This window comes from Cyphomyrmex costatus, unplaced genomic scaffold (genome assembly GCF_001594065.2).
Source record: "Cyphomyrmex costatus isolate MS0001 unplaced genomic scaffold, Ccosl1.0 scaffold61, whole genome shotgun sequence".
Lineage (NCBI taxonomy): Eukaryota > Metazoa > Arthropoda > Insecta > Hymenoptera > Formicidae > Cyphomyrmex > Cyphomyrmex costatus.
The window spans coordinates 1,868,448-1,888,756 of NW_017280167.1; the positions used below are offsets into that span (position 1 = coordinate 1,868,448).

General features: G+C 34.5%; 1 protein-coding gene across 1 annotated transcript in view; it reads right to left on the reverse strand.

Moving 5' to 3' along the window:
* Myo81F (unconventional myosin 81F) overlaps positions 1 to 20,309 on the reverse strand; it is a 40,845-nt gene that overhangs the window by 3,617 nt on the left and 16,919 nt on the right. Inside the window, exons 4-12 of the mRNA XM_018547155.1 lie at positions 8,600 to 8,852; positions 6,065 to 6,399; positions 5,510 to 5,992; positions 4,045 to 4,948; positions 3,391 to 3,643; positions 3,211 to 3,246; positions 1,327 to 2,374; positions 512 to 1,101; positions 260 to 449 (exon numbers count right to left, since the gene is read on the reverse strand). Coding sequence (XP_018402657.1) covers positions 260 to 449; positions 512 to 1,101; positions 1,327 to 2,374; positions 3,211 to 3,246; positions 3,391 to 3,643; positions 4,045 to 4,948; positions 5,510 to 5,992; positions 6,065 to 6,399; positions 8,600 to 8,852 — 4,092 coding nt within the window. The remainder of the gene's footprint in view (positions 1 to 259; positions 450 to 511; positions 1,102 to 1,326; positions 2,375 to 3,210; positions 3,247 to 3,390; positions 3,644 to 4,044; positions 4,949 to 5,509; positions 5,993 to 6,064; positions 6,400 to 8,599; positions 8,853 to 20,309) is intronic.

Genomic DNA, 20,309 nt, shown 5'->3' on the forward strand with positions numbered 1-20,309 from the left:
TATATAAGATGTAAAACAGTAGAATTTTTAATGGTACATTTCTGAATCAAATAAAATATAAATTCAATTTTCGAGGTTTAAATTTGGTAATTCTCTTATTGTATATATATAGTATATAAAATTCTGAAGGGTATCAAATAAGAAAAAATCAAATTTAAACTTCGGAAATTGAATTCAAATCTTATTTTATTCAGAATTGTAGCATTTCACTCAAAGAATAAAAACTTGTGGAACAATTTGTTGTAATGAAGCATTGTACCTTTACGACGTTATAGACCGCTTGCGCGTATAACATATTAACTTCCACAGGGTCCTGAGAAATCTCCCTTGGATTACGGAATAACCTTCGTTTGAAGACGAAACGATTGTCGCCGCTGCCCAAAGTAGTGTTGTTACCGCGTCGCAATGTCGAAAATGTCGACTGTGCCGTATTTAATTTGCATTGTTTCCTGCAGTTATAGATGTTATTGTATAATAATTTTTAAGTGAATATAATTACGTTCACACTTACATTTCCCATGCAGCAATCACATCGTACAGGTAATCGTGAGCTCGCACATGCTCCTCTCCATCCGGTCTGCTTTGATAAATGGCCCATCCTTCTAGTGACCGAAGACCTAACTTTTCTCCTAGTTTGGCGACGGCATCAGCGGCTGTGTCGATGGGATGTACATCGATTGCCTTCGTCCTTCCATCCAAGAAAAAGAACCTGCATACTATGGTGCCCAATCGCTTCATGGCAGCGATCTCCACCGTGGATGGTGGATGTTGCCTGCAAGATACCTTGGTGTTCTTGCAATTATCTACGCACCACTGCACGTACTGCCTCAGCTTGCCCTCAAGAGCAAGATTCTTTTTTAGGAAAGAGACAAAATATTTATAAAGCAGCTTGCTGGGTTGAAAAGCAACAATCGCTAAGCATAATAGCAGCCACACGCGTTCCGACCATTCAGTATTGGGATTGTTCGTCGCTTGGCGCATACATTGTACAAAGATTTCATCTCTTAATTCTTCCCGCTCGATTCCATAAGCGATGATACTCTGTATCGTGACTATCTCTTGATCCAACTTCATTTCACCGCGAATATACTTACACAAGTCCTGCGAAAAGGAATAATATTGTATAACATGTAATTACGTGTAATTGTAACACTTTTTTATAATACATTTTTAATACAACAAAAAACACCTTAAACGAAAAGAAAAAAATTTTTCATAGCTTTATAATAATATATTGAATTAATGAATTTATATACTTAGAAGTTACAAAAAATAATTATTCTTTTCTTTAAGTTTTCTACAAGTGTTATAATAATGTAGGCGTACCCTAAACACGGAACACGCAACATTCACGTTATCGGGATCATACATATGAATATGCGAGTTCGGGATGCTGGATCCTTTGTAGTACGTAACCATCTCGTACTTCGGAATGAACTCGATACTTTTCCCACGTGATTTCCTCGTTAATGTAGCCATTATGGTACCCTCCGGCGAACGTTCATGGCTATTGAAATAGTTCTGCGCAAACTCTACGATATCGTGGTAGGTCACCTCGTTCTCCTGCTCCTTCTTATCTTCGAGCTCTTGCAGTTTCCGCTCCACGCGAGTCTTACGCCGCTGCTCACGCTCCACCGGTAGTTGCTGTGCCGTCTGCGATTGCGGCTGTGGTTGATCGTGGCCGTTCTGTTGCGCCTGGGGTATCGTTTGATGATGATGGTGATGATGGTGAGCATGATGGCCAGAACTCCTAGACTCCGGTCTAGATGGCGGACTAGCGGCGATTTCTTTGGCTATTTTACCACTGGGTGGAGGCGGTGGTGGCGATCCGCAAGTCTCACCGTTCATCATCTGGCCTGGACTGCCGCCGTTGTGGATCGGACTGCCAGAATCATTTGCTTCTCGCGGTAACACTGATTCGTAGATTGGCTCGCCATTGTCACCTGATGATTCGCCATTCACAGTTAAAGGCGGCGCCGGAGGTGGTGGCGGCGGCGGTGGTTCCGTAGGTTCCGGAAGACTTGGTTGACCAAGTTTGTTGCTGCTCAAGTTATTCGAGCATGGCATCCGCTGTTGCTGTTGCGGAGACTGCACTTCTTGTCCATTCATGGGAGAAGCGACCTTCGACTCGGCCTTGGCATTCAATTCCATCTCTTGTTGAATAACATTTTCTAATTCTACGTCAAGATCCTCCACCAATTCGTCCATCTGTTCCCCGATTTCATCAATAATCTGATTGCTTTTAGTTGATTGTACGTCAGATAGGAAGGAAAATAGATTGTCAAGATCCACCGATTGCAAATCCGTGGCAGCTATCTTCGAGTTCATTTGCTCGGCCATCTGCGACAACGCATCGATTTCTTCTTGCACTTTTCTGCAAAATTAAAAAGGAAATTAAATTACCATTACCGATTAATGTTTTTTTCCATGAATGCAGATACTGGTGTTACGAGCAAAAATAAATTTCGTGTAACATTATTGTGTAACGATGTTACAACTGATGATCACAACGAGACATTCAATGCAATAAGTTGTAATGCCTTGAAAAAATCGACAGGTAGCAAATTCGATTGGACATACTCAGTGCACACTCATACATATTAAATTTATCATAGACAAATTGACGCAACAATTGTTTAACATAAATATAAAAACAGGTTAAACTGTGAAATTCTCAATACATTTTAATGTGTTATTAAGAAATAAAAAGGTTTTATAATTTTTTTTTTTTTCCACAAAATATTTACGCTTTACTTTTATACTCAGATTAAATCAGTATACATACAACGGTTTAAACACTATAGTGTGTCCAATTGAATTCGCTAAAAAAAATTACAAGTTAGTAATAAATTTTAGCTATGCATACAGCTAATCTATAATATTTATAATATACTAACTACGATAATTTTCTTAAAATATTCAAAGATATTATGATATTTTATATTTTATATATCATTGTAATATTTATATCTTAAAGTCCCGTACTTTACGCTGTTCTTCTATCCAACTCATCAATTATGAATGTATAATTTTCTATGCTGTAACGTTTAATATCGCAATCGGTCTTTAGCATAAAATCATGCCCGCGTATATCAAACGAAGAAATGATAACGCTCGCATACGTTTAGGGTACACGCGATGATATTTAGCATGCAACGAATGCATGCCGTTATATACACGTCACACGATCTTTTCCATCGTTGGACTTACCCAGATTCCATCTCGGCAATACCATCATACTGCGCGCTATAAAAGGAATACAAACGGAAACGATTAACGCATACAATCAATCGGTACGCATAATTCATCGATTCCATTAGTTATCTTACATAAGAGTTATCTTCATCACGAGCAAGATTCATGGAAATTAAGAAATTCAATCTCCCGTACCTTTGGCTCTCTTCCATCGCCTTCTTATCCTCCATCATCCTTCGTTCCTCCTCCAGCCGCTCCCTCTTTCTCATTTCTTCGTCGACTCGCCGCATTTCTCGCAGAGCTGCGGCTACTTCCCTCGCAAAGACACCTCGCAAATGACTCTGAATCACTATGGCTGCTCTGCGTTTTCTGATGAACATTATTCGTAATTTCCAACCGCGATACGCATGCTGCATCTTCAGTGTTGCTTCTTTTATACGTTTATACTCTATTGGAACAGAGAATAACATTTCTAAATATGATATAATTTCCAAACAAATAAAGATTTATTAATTTTTCCAAATAAATTAAAAAGATATAAATTGTAACATAGTTTTTTAAACTTGAAGTTAAAATGGAATATTATATTTCTCTCCCTCTCTCTCATTTACTCATAATAAAAAATAAATTTTTATTTGTTAGAAAATTGTATTATACTTATATCTTAAAATCTAAAAAACCTTCAAAAAATTTTTTACTTATAACATTTGCTCTTTCAAAATAAACAATTTTTCTTTTTAATATTTTACCATATTGCTAAAAAGACAGATATTTTAAATATTATAGTATAAATTATAAACATATACATATAAATAAAATGTATATAAAGGTAGAAAACGCAGACCATACCTCGTCGTTTAATATATCCTCGCCAAATCTTCTGTATCACAATGGCGTTCCTCGTTATTACCTGGTTTCTGGAATCCTCAAGAGGTTCGTGCACATAGCTCCTCAAAAACACCTTCGTCCGGCCAATCTGCCATTCAGTTTGCGGTATACCTTGTTTATTGATAAGACATTTAACCGCTTCCTTCTCGTTACAGGAGAGTGAGGATCGGCCTTTGTCCAGACAACGATATCTCGCAACGAAATCGTGGAACGACATGTGTATTGGGAAGCCCTCTTTGCGTATGCGTATAATATCAAGCATACCGAGATACTTGAGTTGATCCATAACAAGCTTCTCGTCGTAGTGATTGGCCATCTTTTCCATGTTCGGTTTGATACAGCGCGCATACCACGGCGTCGTTCCCTGTAAGACATCTACTAGGGCCTGCAACTGGTGCCGAAATGAATCACAAAGGGTCGGTTTGCCCTTGGATGTTCCTCGCGACATCGTAGTGGTTGTGCCACCGGTTGCACGCGCGACGGTACATCCCAATATATCCTGATAAACGCTGATCTCCTGTACAAACTCATTTGTACTTCTGGACATGAAATCGAAGAACACGTCCTGCTGTACGTCTCGATTCTTGTCAACGAAACCTTCGACAGTATATGTCACGCAGCCGGCGTAATGCTTGACCCCAAATTCCTTCTCCCATTTCCGTCGGTCGTCTCCCTTCACGTAGCACGGATGGCTTTCAAATTCAGCATGCAGGTTTGTCAAATAAGCTAGATCCGAGCCTTTCGGCATATGGCACTGCTCGGTGAGTAACTTAAGAACACATCGCGGGGGCTTCTCAATTAGCTCCAGGCACATGGTGTTGTCAGTGAAAGTAATGTGGGAGTACTGGATCTCTTCTTGGTGATACTAAACACATATTTATTTGATATTTATATATTTATTTACGGTAAATTAACTTTTTAGCAACAAAACAAAAAATGTGGAAGAGAGGGATAAAAATAAAGTTTTAAAGCTCAAATTAGAATAAACTGTTCAGAAAATTTAAAATAAAAATGTTCGAGCATTAAATTCAAACAATTCAAACGAGGACATTAAGGAAAGTTTGAATGAAAATTGTGAAGAATAAAAAAGTAAGCCGCTTTTGTTTGATTTACTTTACCTAAAGTAAGATGTAACAAATTGAATAATTTGAAGTCTTCAGATGTATCTTTAAGCGTCCCTTAGATAGATGATCAATATTAATATACAATATTTGATATTGCACAATATCATCTGAAGACTACGTTGAGTCCCTAGACTTTGTTTTGACTTGTTTAAAAGGGGTATCAATAGTATTATAAAAAATAATTGTACAATATATCAAACGTCTAAAGACTGCTTTAGACTTTGATAATTTATGATTTTAAAAACTCGTAGCGTTCGAATTGTTTGATCATATAAACATTCTGAGCACTGGAATTAACTTACGAGTTCCTGCTCCAACGCGAAGACGTAGTGATTAAAAAACTTGTGCAGCTTCTCGTTTGTGTAGTTGATGCAGAGTTGCTCAAAACTGTTCAGCGTAAAATTCTCAAATCCGAAGATATCGAGAACCCCGAGGAATCGCGAGATATCCTGACCTGGGTTCGTGCAGTTGTTAATGTGGTTGATAAGCCAAGCGAAAGTGCGGGAGTAGAGTGCCTTTGCCATCGCGTGCCTATTTTCTCTGGCCTCCTGCACCTTCAGTGGAATTTCCGTGATATTACCGCGAACGTTTATCTGTCGTATCAGCACCACCTTGGTGAGATCCTCCACTTGGAGGCCCAACAGCGGCGCAACCGTGTCAACTATGTTCCCATCCTCCTTCGATAACTCACATCTCTCGCCGTCGACGTCCTCGAAGCTTAAGTTTCCAAGCCATAGGATGGCGGATAGAACTCGGAAGATGCCTTCGCACATTTCCGGCGCGATCTACACGAAGACGGATAATAATTATTTGACAATAATAGGAGTGCAAAATTCTCTTCCTCGGCAGAGAAATACCTGAAGCACATTAAAGGCGAGCCTGAGAGAATCGAGCTTCTTAGAGTCGGAAATTCCATCGATCTTTACGCAGCCGGACTGATTGAGATATTTGTAATGGCTGGCTGGCCTTAGCTTATATTGCTCCGCAAATTCCTTGTCCCTCGTGCCGGCTTCGACCAGCTGATAGAACACGTGATAATTGCGCTCCCCGGGGCTCTGAAAGGTGATACGACTCTGCTCCAGCAGGTAATCTTGGATGATACATCCCTTGATCATCCACTTGTTATCGAAGCACACCTGCATAAATTTGCCGAAACGCGAGCTGTTGTCGTTCCGTACGGTTTTCGCATTGCCTATTTTGACGAAAATAAAATTTCTCTCGTTAACTTCATCGTTTTAATTTGGACATTGAGAGAAATTCAAAAACCAAATTTGTTATTACCAACCTTAAAATGCTATTGATATAGAGTAAATGAAAACAGTATTATTATTGATACGTAAACTGTACAAGAAGTTAGAAAATAGGTCACTCTCAATTAATATAACATATGGTAAATGATCTAATTGTTGACTCAAAAGAGAAAAAAGAATAAGCACGCTATCAAATTCAATTTCGAAATAATATAGAGCACGTAATCCAATTGTGTACAATATTTAAATAAAATATATAACACATAAAATAATAAAATAAAATTATTTTTAAAAATAGAAATTACTTTTTTCTATTATAATTATACAGATCACCAGGGAGTACAAATCAAAATGTAACAGAGAATTTTTTAAAGCCTCCTCGCTTGTCCTCGCTTGTCTCAGCTTTTAGTATAGCAAATTGGATTTTCTAATGACTACTAAAGGCATAGCTTAGCACTAAATGACTTCGTTCACTTGTACATAAAATCTACATATCGATAGCATTTTAGTGTTAAAAAATAGTTTTAAAATTTTACAATATTACTGTTAAAGACAATTTTTTTAAATTCTTTTATAATGCATTTTTAATATAAAATATATTTATTAAAAATATCTAAATATATGCAGGATAGGAAAGATGGAATCTTCCTAAGTTCATTTAGATACAAAATGGATAAAACTGTGATGAAGATAAAAATGAGGATAAGTTAGATTTAAAAAGAAGGAATTATTATTATCTCTTTCTCATGCAGGTGAATGAACGACGCTGTCTAATGTGTCTTATTCATAAAATCTCTCTGCCTCGTGACCCACTTCGTTTCCCGTCGTCACTGCATTTAACACCTGAATTGTTCGTACCTAGACTACGATTAATGAATCGCTTGTTTACTTCTGAACGCACGATTAGGATCCACTTTATCATCTCCGTTTATCTTCGCTTTCATTAGAAGCCAATTCTTTAACCGTCTATTACCGTAACGCGATATAATCCAATTCTGACGGAGATAAGTTGTTCCTAGAGATACTCAATTCATTTTTAGCCCACCGTTCCTTTTCTGACATCTAACAGTTCAATACCGAATCTTAAATTCTGACGTATATTTTCGAGGGTTGCGCAAACTTATACATAGACTCCTCGACCTTGAGATCAATTTTTTATCAGAGATATCAATGATAGTCACAATTTTTATCCAAAAATAAATTTTAAAAATAAATTTTAAAAAATATCTAATTTTATGATATAATATATTTTCAGCATCAGATATCTATAATCCAAATTTAATGTATTTAATAATCACTATTCGCGCGTGGGTTCAGTAGGCCCGGATACTTTCGTCAACTATAAGTTGTAAAAAATTGTATATTACAAATGTTTTTCATCTTACATAATTTTAAGTTACAATTTCTCAAATTTTTACCTTTAAAATGTAACCTTCAAAAGATTTATAAAAAAAATCGTTTATTTACGTTAACCTTTTTAAGCAAAAATACATTAATTTAAAATACACTAGACCCATCAATTTCAGTTAAGGAAATTTCGAAGCAAATACCGAATTAATAATAATTGTTAGGTTTAATATTAAAAAATTAATATAGTAGTAAAAAATATTTTATATCTTGTTCAGAGATTAACAATGTTATTATGTTCTTTACAATTATTAATTCAGTTTGTTAATCCTATTGATTTGTTTAAAAAATTTACTACATGATCACACACCATAGCGTTTGGATCAATATAATCAACAAGCTTTAAAGAATCAGAAATAAAAAAATTTTCATGAAAGATTTTACATTAACCGACAAAGTTATCACAAATATCAAAGAAAATAATTTTTAAATAAAATTAATAAGAAAATTAATTATATTTTGGATCAAATAGACTTCAACAGATCAGAATTATAGACTGATCACGTCACTCAAATTTTGTTATAGCGATTAAGGAGTCATTTCATTATAGAAACTGTTAAATTAATTTAATCTGATTAAACGGACAAATTCATTCCAATAATTTGAGCTAGTAGAGGATTTCAATTAGCGGATATTTTCTGACAAACTTGTGTACAGGATGGGATATCTGGAAAATACATAATCACAAAATTGCGAGCGCGATTTGAAACCTGAATGTAATTAACGAATAATTACCGAATGCCTCGAGGATGGTGTTGGCCTCCAGAATCTGCTGTTCAACCCACGTATCGACGTTGCTGGTAACCGAGCACAGGTACTGTAGGATGAACTTGGTGGTCTCGGTCTTGCCGGCGCCGCTCTCGCCCGATATCACACAGGACTGGTTGCTCACGGTGTCCTGCAAGGACTTGTATGCTGCCTCCGCCAGGGCGAACACATGTGGCTCCAAGGCGCCCATCTTCTGGCCATGGTATCGATTCACGTACTCCTGCGAAAAGACGAGGAAGACGCCCTTTTGGGTGAAACAGGTTCCGGTCGCTAACGAGGTGCTGCCGCTCCTCTTTGCTGCAACCTCGCGAGAATGGATGGTCTTAAAAGCCTCGATTCGCGAACAGCATTCTTGCCCCATAAAAAGCGAACTTGGTCTAGTCTACTAAAATGGAGAGAGCTTTATGAACGCTCATGGACGCCGATAAAAGGCTGACGGATGCTCCAAAGAAAGTCAGCAAATCGTCGTGTTTATTCTCATATTAAAAATTTGTAAAGTCTTATATTTTTAACAAAATACAGAATAATTTTGTAAAGAAAGATATTTTACGTTACATAAAATGTTCATTCTTTCTAAGAAATTTAAGATATAATCTTTCGTAACTATAAAATGTTAACATTTACATATTCTTTACTTGAGTTTATTAGAAACTATTTCATTATTTAAAAAATATTTTTTTAAATAAAATATTGTTAAATACCACGTTTCGTAAACATTGCAATTCGTTTTATCAGAGCGAAAAGCAATTTGTATTGTTCATAAAAAATGGTATTTAATGATGTATATGGAAATAACCCGCAAACTGTGTAGCCTCTTTAATATTCAATGTTTTTAAATCACATTGTTTATACCTAGAGATTTGTATCAAAGTCTCTGGCTATGAACGATTTTGTCAAAAACCTACGAAAGAAAAATATAATTTCTCTCTGTAATATATATTATCTCATTCTAATTTAACTGTTTCACTCTATAATCTTAATTAAAGTTACAGATCGGTACTCATTTTAAGTTTTATTATATATATTATATATATTCATTTTAAATCAGTTTTTATTTTAAAATTATCTTAAGCAATGTACGTATCTTAAAATGCTAATACTGCTCTGTATGATCGGATTATGATATTTTAAAACGGTCTTAAATATAAAATGTGATTATAAACCTCAATCGGGTATGTTAAGTTAGCACCCCAATAGTACTCAGGAGTTCCGATTAGAGTTCCCACTTCCTTTTGACGAGACGAAGAATTCCCTATAGTTAATAACAAGAGTTCCGCTCAATAAACATCTTTTTTATATTTTTTAAAAATGGGGTGCTAACTTGGACCAACGGTTTCCGAGATATACTCTAAAAATTGTTGATCTTCCGACAAATGTCGCTGTATCTTGCAAACCGTTGGTCCAATCGCTTTTCCATCTTACAGTTTTCGATAGAACACGTCGAGTACTATAAGAAACGCTACTCAGAACTACTCGGTACTCTCAAAAAATTTTCAAAGATTTCTATTATTTTTTTTTTAAACTTTATTATTCTTCAAAAATGTTTTTTATGTATCAAGAACTCTAGGTATTCACAAAATACTTCTGTTAAGCTGATCAGAACTATGCGATCTTGAATTTCGTTAAAAAGTTAGCACCCCATTTTTAAAAAATTATTAAAAAATGATTATTAAGCGCATATGTCATTAAAAATCATAGAGAACTCTTCGTATCGTCAAAAAGAAGCAGGAATTATCATCAGAACTATTGTATCTAAAAATTAATTTTTCAAAAATTTTTAATTTTTTTTACATATCAGGAACTCTAGGCAATCGCAAATTGAAGCTATTAAGCCGCTCAGAACTATTCCACCTCGAAATTCGATAAAAAGTTAGCACCTCATTTTTAAAAAGTGTAAAAAAAATGTTTATTGAGCGGAACTCTTGTTATTAACTTTAGGGAACTCTTCGTCTCGTCAAAAGGAAGTGGGAACTCTAATCAGAACTCCTAAGTACTATAGTTGGGGTGCTAACTTAACATACCCACATAAATCGTAGAGTAAAATAGTTTAAGTTAAAGTGAGAGTATTATATATATATCTTTCTTTCTCGTGTATAAAAAATTTTGGCAAAATCGCTCATGGCCTAACTCTGTTATAGGATCTCTATTTACACCTATTACAGTGATTACATGTAACGTAAAATAAAGTGTAAAAGGTCGTGCCAGGAATTTTTTTCATATGTGCCTGTAGCATGAGTGAAGAGAATATATTATAGTTACAGTAAGACCTTCGTGCGTGATAACACCACGATAATCCTAGATAATCCAACCGGAGGTTTGAAAATGTGAACGCGAGTGTACCGCATCAACCCCGGTAACCCGATTAATCAGCGACGACACCCGATAGGCGCGTGCACCGTCGACGATGACCGAGTTCCACCGTGGCCCTCTTCGTTCAGCCTTCTCCCCCGGGACGCGGGTGTATACACATGCACACAAGCTCTGCAAAACGGCGCTCTCCGCCTGGGTTGTCGCTCTCGGCCGTTAGTCTCGTAGCCGAAGTAGTGCAACCCAGTTTCGCGTCGGGCCGCCTGTGCCGCCGAGCATCAGCCAGCGAGAATGCGCCTCGACGCCTGTTACAAATGGATGAAATGCACTCGGCTGGAATTGCCGCCATGTGATAACAAGAAGATACATAGTGTCGTGACAAAACGACCTATCAAACCACTCGATGACAGGAAGACTATTTTTGTAGAGCCTCGTAAAAATCGAGAAAGACGCGACTTAATAAATTATTTTTAGCCCCATAGAAGTAATATTTTTATTAGCTAATAATCCCTCCAGCGCTTCAACTTCATTTCCTTACAAGAAATCAGTTTTCAGAGCTGATTATGAAGACCTTTATTAAGTTATCGCTTTTACACCACAAAAAACAAACATACAGCATACGTACATTCAAGAAAATACATTAGGTATTTAGATATAAATTCTTAATTAAATTATTTTTAATTAAATCTTTTGAAGGTATTTAATTTTATTAAATTTGCTTTTTTATTTTATGTACTTTTAAAAGTGGAAATTTTATATTAGGTTAACGTGAGATACGCACTGTTTCAATTCCTGCAATAAAAGCCTACTAAATTTAAAATTAAGACTATAGGCTAGGTAAGTAATACCTAATTCCGGAAAATATACACTTCATAAATTGTTATCTTAACAAATGCACAATTATAAAACTTCAAATACAATTCAAATATATTTTTAGACTACTAATTAGAACTCTTTTTTTTGTTTAATACTTTATATAAAAAAATTAATGAAATCGATGTAATTATGTTATTAAAAGCTATATTTAATTTGTGCTGTTTACATATATTTATATGTAGTAGATCAATAATTTTAATAAATCCACGTTCTGGATATCAATGCTGCAGAACGGTTTGAGACGTCAATGTAACCTTAAAAAGTTATTTTGGAAGGAAATTACTTCAAAGTACATTTGTAGAGGATGGATTGCCCGAGATAAACCGAGCGTATAGTCGGAAAGCCTTAAGAAAACAAGCTGAGATATAAAAATAAGTGTGAAAGGACGCCTTCCAGGCGACGCTCCGGAAGTTTCGACACTTCTCGTTGCTTTCTTTTGAAAAAAGTCGACTGCATCCATATATAAATACATGTCGCATTATATAATACTGCACTGTTCAACATCGTATCTTCACAGTCCTCTAAACTGCTTAAGGCTGAAAGTTTTGAACTTAATTTTTGCTTCTAGAATTTCAGAGTATTTAAACATCCAAATAAATAATTTTAATATTTGCAATGTAGTTAGATATCATTTTTATATCTAATATTTATTTAGATATTTTGTATTTTTACATCAAAATGCATGTTCCTATTTTTAAATGTTTGTATTCACCGTCCTTTATAATTATGCTAATTATTGTTATTGGTTCATAATTTAAATATACTAAAATAATGCCAAATATTCGTAATTATTACAGATTTTAAAACTAAATATAAAGTGCTATAATTATGATTTTGGCATTTATAATTAATTTTTTCTGTTTTAGTGGCACGTAGCAATATAATAATAAATATAACGAAGCAATAACAAAACAATTTTTTTAATATTAATATCTAACTAATATTAGTTTTAAATATTAATATGCAACTAATATCTACAGCTCTATATTTAAAAAAAAACTGTAATTCATTTGCATTACTTCATTTAAATGGAATTAAATAGCGTAAAGTAATAAGATCAAATAAAGTCATCTTATTCACGATTAATTGCATCTGTTAAATACCTCGGATAAAAAAATATTAATTTTATCCCGAAAGTGATCCACAGCCAATTTCCATTGTTAAAATCAGTGTCGTTTTTTTTTTAAATTAATTTAAGCTTCTCGCTGTTACGCGGCGATGTCAACACCGGTGGTGTTGCAAAAGAATGTCGATTCCTCGTTCCATTTCGTTAGTGGGTCACGTCCATCGATCAATATCGTCTGTGAGGGAATTGAACATGTGTCATCATGCTCCGATAGAAACTCGCACAATGATTTTTCATCCCTCTTTCGTTACACACATCGTACTACAGCGTAAAATCTACAACGAAATACTATCATGGACGATTGATTAACGTCAATTTCCGTTCATCTCAATATAGGGTCGGAGGACCGTTTGCAATCTCCATTACGAAGAAATATTTGCAATATATGGATATTCCGAGATCCGAGCGGATCGGAAACGAATCTATTTATAATATGTTATAACCTCCTCGACTACCGCAAGTACTGATTGCTTATTAAACTATCACCGTGATGTTCGGAACGTTCAATCGATTGGTCCAAATCGAATTACAGTTATTCAACATGTTAAGCAATCTCGTAAAAAAATGGCAATCTTTCCCTTGCGTTTATTAGGGTATGTTAAGTTAGCACCCCAACTATAGTACTCAGGAGTTCTGATTAGAGTTCCCACTTCCTTTTGACGAGACGAACAGTTCCCTATAGTTAATAACAAGGGTTCCACTCAATAAACATTTTTTTTATATTTTTTAAAAATGGGGTGCTAACTTTTTATCGAATTTCGAAGTGGAATAGTTCTGAGCGGCTTAATAGCTTCAATTTGCAATTGCCTAGAGTTCCTCATATGTAAAAAAAATTTTCGAATATTAAAAAAAAAATTAAAAATTTTTGAAAAATTAATTTTTAGATACAATAGTTCTGATGATAATTTCTGCTTCTTTTTGACGATACGAAGAGTTCTCTATGATTTTTAATGACATATGCGCTTAATAATCATTTTTTAATAATTTTTTAAAAATGGGGTGCTAACTTTTTAACGAAATTCAAGGTCGCATAGTTCTGATCAGCTTAACAGAACTATTTTGTGAATACCTAGAGTTCTTGATACATAAAAAACATTTTTGAAATATAATAAAGTTTAAAAAAAATAGTGGAAATATTTGAAAATTTTTTTGAGAGTACCGAGTAGTTCTGAGTAGCGTTTCTTATAGTACTCGACGAGTTCTATCGAAAACTGTAAGGTGAAAAAGCGATTGGACCAACGGTTTGCAAGATACAGCGACATTTGTCGGAAGATCAACAATTTTTAAAGTATATCTCGGAAACCGTTGGTCCAATCGCTTTGAGCCCTGATACTTTTCGACAGAACTCGCCGAGAACTGTCCAGAACTCCGATCAGAACTACTCGGTACTTCCAAAAATTTTGACTTCAAATTTTTTCTAAATCCCACGTCGGAAAAATTTTTGAGAGTACCGAGTAGTTCTGAGTAGCGTTTCTTATAGTTCTCGACGAGTTCTATCGAAAACTGTAAGGTGAAAAAGCAATTGGACCAACGGTTTCCGAGATATACTCACTTTAAAAATTGTTAATCTTCTGACAAATGTCGTCGTATCTTGCAAACCGTTGGTCTAATCGCTTTTCCACCTTACAGTTTTCGATAGAACTCGTCGAATACTATAAGAAACGCAACTCAGAACTACTCGGTACTCTCAAAAAAATTTTCAAAGATTTCTACTATTTTTTTTAAACTTTATTATTCTTCAAAAATGTTTTTTATGTATCAAGAACTCTAGGTATTCACAAAATACTTCTGTTAAGCTGATCAGAACTATGCGACCTTGAATTTCGTTAAAAAGTTAGCACCGCATTTTTAAAAAATTATTAAAAAATGATTATTAAGCGCATGTGTCATTAAAAATCATGGAGAACTCTTCGTATCGTTAAAAAGAAGCAGGAATTATCATCAGAACTATTGTATCTAAAAATTAATTTTTCAAAAATTTTTAATCTTTTTTTATTATTCGAAAATTTTTTTTTACATATCAGGAACTCTAGGCAATCGCAAATTGAAGCTATTAAGCCGCTGAGAACTATTCCACCTCAAAATTCGATAAAAAGTTAGCACCACATTTTTAATTATATAAAAAAAATGTTTATTGAGCGGAACTCTTGTTATTAACTATAGGGAACTCTTCGTCTCGTCAAAAGGAAGTGGGAACTCTAATCAGAACTCCTGAGTACTATTGTTGGGGTGCTAACTTAACATACCCCGTTTATTACTATTTTATATAATACATTATAAAGATTAAAATATATAGAAAATATAAGATTATATATATTGCAGTTGATAATTTTTAATTTTGATAAAAAGGAGCAGATATATTTGTATGGAATCTTATATAGAATGATTATTATCTAGTTAATAAATAATAATTCGCGTAATCGTATCCTAATTTTGAAATAATTGATTCAAAAGCCGATAAAAGCTTCACACAAGTACTTTCCAGCCATTAATACCGGCAAATATTTGAACGACTTGATTGTGGATTTATTGTAGAAGTAGCAACCATTTACCTCGACAGCAATCCAAGGATATTTGCTTACTTATCGATCAACAAAACGATATTATGCAACGCTACTCTGTAAATTCTTTGGAATAAAAGCTCCTTCTAAAGAGTGAAAATTGAGCTAGTCTTGAAAAAAGTGGCTCTTAAACAATTTTCAATTGTTTAAGAATGAGGTTTCAATCTTCACATAGTTAGATTTACTCTTCAGAGAATAACGTATCAGACGAATGTAAAGGTGTCAAAATCGAATTATTTTTAACTTGGAAGTGCATAGAAAATGAGCGCATTGAATTAATATAAGCAAATAAATTAATAAATAATTGGTCAATTAAAGTTGCTATTTCTTCACAACTCTTTTATATAAAAAGAATGACTTTTTCTTTCGGTTATTTCTGTAAATATCTAAAGACAAAGGTCAATCTCTCAAATCTGGAAAACCTTTTGTTTTATTTTAATTATATAGCTTATATAGAGATCAGATTTATCCTCTTAAAATATTTATCACAAGTTTTAATAACGCAAATGTATCGATAGGTTTTCGTATGTTGGTACTCGTTGGTAATTCAATCGCGACTCGCACGTGGATCATCGTGATCGTTCTGGCGAGGATCCAGCGAGAGTATCCGGCAGAAATGTGCGGAATTGGCGGCTCCCGAGGCGACCACGCCGAGTCCCGAATCCGATCCGCATGCTTCGGCGCGATCAATAACGCGGGGCGTGCACCACCACGGTGTGCCACCCTCTTCCTTCTAGTCCCGGCAGGAGTCCTCGGTCGGCGGTACCCCAGCTGACCTTCGCAAATCACGCATGATACTGTAGCACGCAAATTTTCACGAGTGTGTGCACGAGGTTAACGCACCGCAGTCACGTGAGTTTATCTCAACAATTAGGTTTTTTCCTGTTTCGTACCAATCTGTTCGCGCACAGATTGCGCCATACGTGCGATAATAATCGTCAAATTATTCTGTTTACAAAAAGTAATTTCAGACACTAAAATAAATTGCTAAAAATGATGATGAAAACACCGTCGATGTCTTCCTTTCAAAATTTTATTGCAACTTGTCAGTTTGAAAGAGGCTCGAAAATTTTTCTGAACGTCGCGAGAGAATGTGGTACCCCCTCTTATTAAAAAATCCCCTGCTCAAAGGTTGCGTACATTGTAGGGGGAGGAGCAGGGAAAATGCAATAAAATGTATAAACCTTTAGAGAGCCAGCTCGTTCCCAAACACGAGACAAAGTAAATTTTATCGCTGCACTCTAACTCCGGCGGTTCTCACCGTCCAATTCAATTTACGGTCGCATGCTCCGTCGCTCGACGCTTTCCGCGTCATATAAACGCGCGGCTGCACAGAATAATATTTGAAGAATTCTTTCAAAAATTTGAAGAGGCCTCTATCATTTGTTGGCTTAATATAAAACCTTTCACATAGCGGAATCTATGGGACTGTTTTTCTGTTTCATCGAAAAGAAGCATCAAAACAACTCGCAAAAACTATACTCTTTACTTAAACACGCAATGTAGTAATAACAATTTGGTAATAATATAATATGACACTAATAATAATGTAAAATATAATAATATCAAACATTTTCTTCAGATTTTTAATAGTTTTGATGTTTTCTTATTCAAAATAGTTAAAGAACATTATGCTTCAACTTTACAGAAATGTATAAAGTTATGACTGTTATGTTTACAACAAAAGATAAAATCGATGAGCATAAAAAATCAAACGTGTTTAAATAACTAATATTAAAGCAAAACTTTTGAAAACTTGTAATCTAAAAGTTTAAAGGTTAAATGAAATTTATACATCACTTTGGTAAACTAAAAACAAAACTGCCGAAAGAATAATTTAGATGAAAATAAACTGAAAATTCCGATAAAATTTCCCGAAAAATTTCAAATTTACCAAATTTTTGTTAAATAATAAACTGTAAATTTTTCAGATTTTCAATCAAGCGTTAAATTTTTGCGAAATTTATTGTCTGCAACAAGATACTTTTCTTCCCTCCATTTTGAATTTGCTCGGAATTGCTATTCGGTACCCAGAAATAATTCGCCCCTGAGTCCCTGAGACATTCGAGACATATAACTATTGACGATGAGTCTGCGACATGCAAGGGAGCGAAGCCGTCGCTCACCACGTGCACCCGAAAATAGCTGCACCGGTGGCGGGAAAAGGAAACTGCACTGCTCTATTATCAGCTATATGGAGTTAGCGTTTCACCCGATAAATGGTGAACGAACAGAAATTTATCTCGTTCACCCTCGATCGCAAATGTCAGCAAGAGCTCGTCGATAAAGGTCTCGTCGCGACACATTTCTGCACGAATGAGCCAAGTCCGTGTATATAAGCATCCCAATTAACGTAATTGTTAACATTATCATCCTGACAAGAACTAAGTCGAGCGTGCTATCGTTCGAGTTTCGTTCCATCAGCGTGACCTAGAAAAACCGCCGTCGAAGAAGACTCGCCGTTTCGCGAGTTATCTCGAGGCATTATAAGCACATTGCGGCTTCCGTTTCCTGTTTTCAGACCGAGGGCCAATACGATAAAAGCGTCCTGCCGCGGTGCATTTTGTGGATTTGTGTGTAGCCGTTCTCGGAAAAACTCGTCCGCCAGAGGCACGATAATTTTGCACGAGAATGCAAATTGCACATACACATGCGACGAGGAAATACATCGTCGATTAGGGTCTCATGAGAAAGAAACTCGTAAACTCAGAGCCAACAATATATGTATACTTGAATACAATGTATCTTACTTCTCGTGTACTATTTCTTACTTACAACATCCCGTCGATTTACAGTCAATTTTTCCATGAAGTATCAAATTTTTAATCAGAATATCAAAGTTGTAATTATCGAGTTACGAATAATTGAAAAACGAATCTTTCAACAAAAATTTGACGACTTAAGTTGCAGATTATTACGTTTTTAAATTAATTTCAGATGGAGTCCATTTTAATGTAAGAGATATTACGAGAATTTAAAAAAAAACTTTAGAAAATTTAATTAGGAACTTAATTAGAAAATATATGCTGTAAATGATGACGTTAAAAAATCTTTATAGTGATTCCGTTAAAATAGAAATTTTATTTTTGTGAATAGTTTCTACTATTCCTTTTCATAAATTTTTTTTCGAATTTGTATGTTATGAAAAATAATTACAAGTCACGTTCTATTCTCTCAAATCCCTCATTAAATTAACATTATCCTATTTTTTTTTGTTTGATATTTGCAAACTTATAGTTGAATGACCTAAACATAATTAGTATCTATATCACAAAGTACCGACAAAATAATAAAGTGATAATTTCACTGAATATGGAGGCAATATTGCATAATTTCCTTGCTAACGTATTATCATACATTTGAAGCTGTTAAACGGACTGCAGTTACTTCTCGTTTTCGCAATGCGCGTTGCAGCAAGAGCTAATAAGAAATACGTTCAACGAGATGTCGAAAGATCCGAGACAGTATTTTATAGAGAATTTGATTGGAGGCAATATTGCGCACTGGTGCATATTAAAATCATTGTATAATGATCTTATTTCGTATAAAAGTGGAATGCTAATAATTATAAATATACATATATATAACAACCATCTAAGCTTGTAATATGTAACAATAATAAACAAAAGTAGAAGACCAATGAATAAGGAATAATTTTTTAAATCAAGATAAGCAAAATTGAATTTATTATTTAATATAATAATAATAATAAAACTGTACAAGTTTTAAATTCACAAAGTCTCCTGAAATATCACAGCTTTTTAAAATGCTAACATCTTGAATGATAAATCGCCCTATACATATTTTATGAAACAGTCACAATAAAGTGCATTAAATATTTCGTAATTTAATAAATATTTATATTAAATAAGCATTTTCACGTTGATCTGTGTATTACGGTTTAATGTGCACCAGTGCGCACTAGTGTCTCCGCATTCTATCGAATTCGCTATTAATCTTTCATCTCCACTCAGAAAATCGACGTGTATAGCGATTGGCGGCTCTTTTTTCACCTTGCATCACAGAGCGGCGACATCACGCATTGTGCCTGATATTTATTATTCCTTGCTGGTGTTTCCGGTTTTTGTCAGTCGCAGGAAGCACGACGTATCCCGTACGCACAAGCGATCTATCGAGCCCACCCTATCGATCACTTCGTACCGATAATGCTCATTGTATCGGATCTGTATACCTTACTTGAATGGAAACATTCTTTCTCCGTTACGTATCAACAAAGTATGTATACATATATATTATATATATTATATATATATGTATATATACATCTTATGTATTATAAATAATCTCTAAAAATTGCAAGACATACCTACGTCATCACATCGATATCTGACTTCTGTATTTGATTTTTCTTCCATAGAACTTTGCGTAATATTTTATATTTTAATTTTATGTGTGTAATATTTAACTTATTTTCAATTCCTACAATATCTGAATGGATATTCTTAATAATAATAATAAATTATAATTATATATAATAATTATGATTTATATTAAGTTGTAAACATTCTAATTCCATAAAATTCCATTTATTTTATATTGCTTTCAACAAACATATGATATTAAAAATAATGTACTCAAAGAAATAATAGTAAAATTGAAACATCGATAATGGATGCTTTCTGTTTGGTAATGCAAATATTGTTTTATTTTTGTCACGAAACATAGAGAAAAATAGAACTACGCTTGTGTCAATTTGTGTCACTAAATACTATACAATAAAAAGCGCTCAATAATAAGAATGTTTTAAAAAATACAATGTATCAAATATCCCTTTTTTTATTCCCCC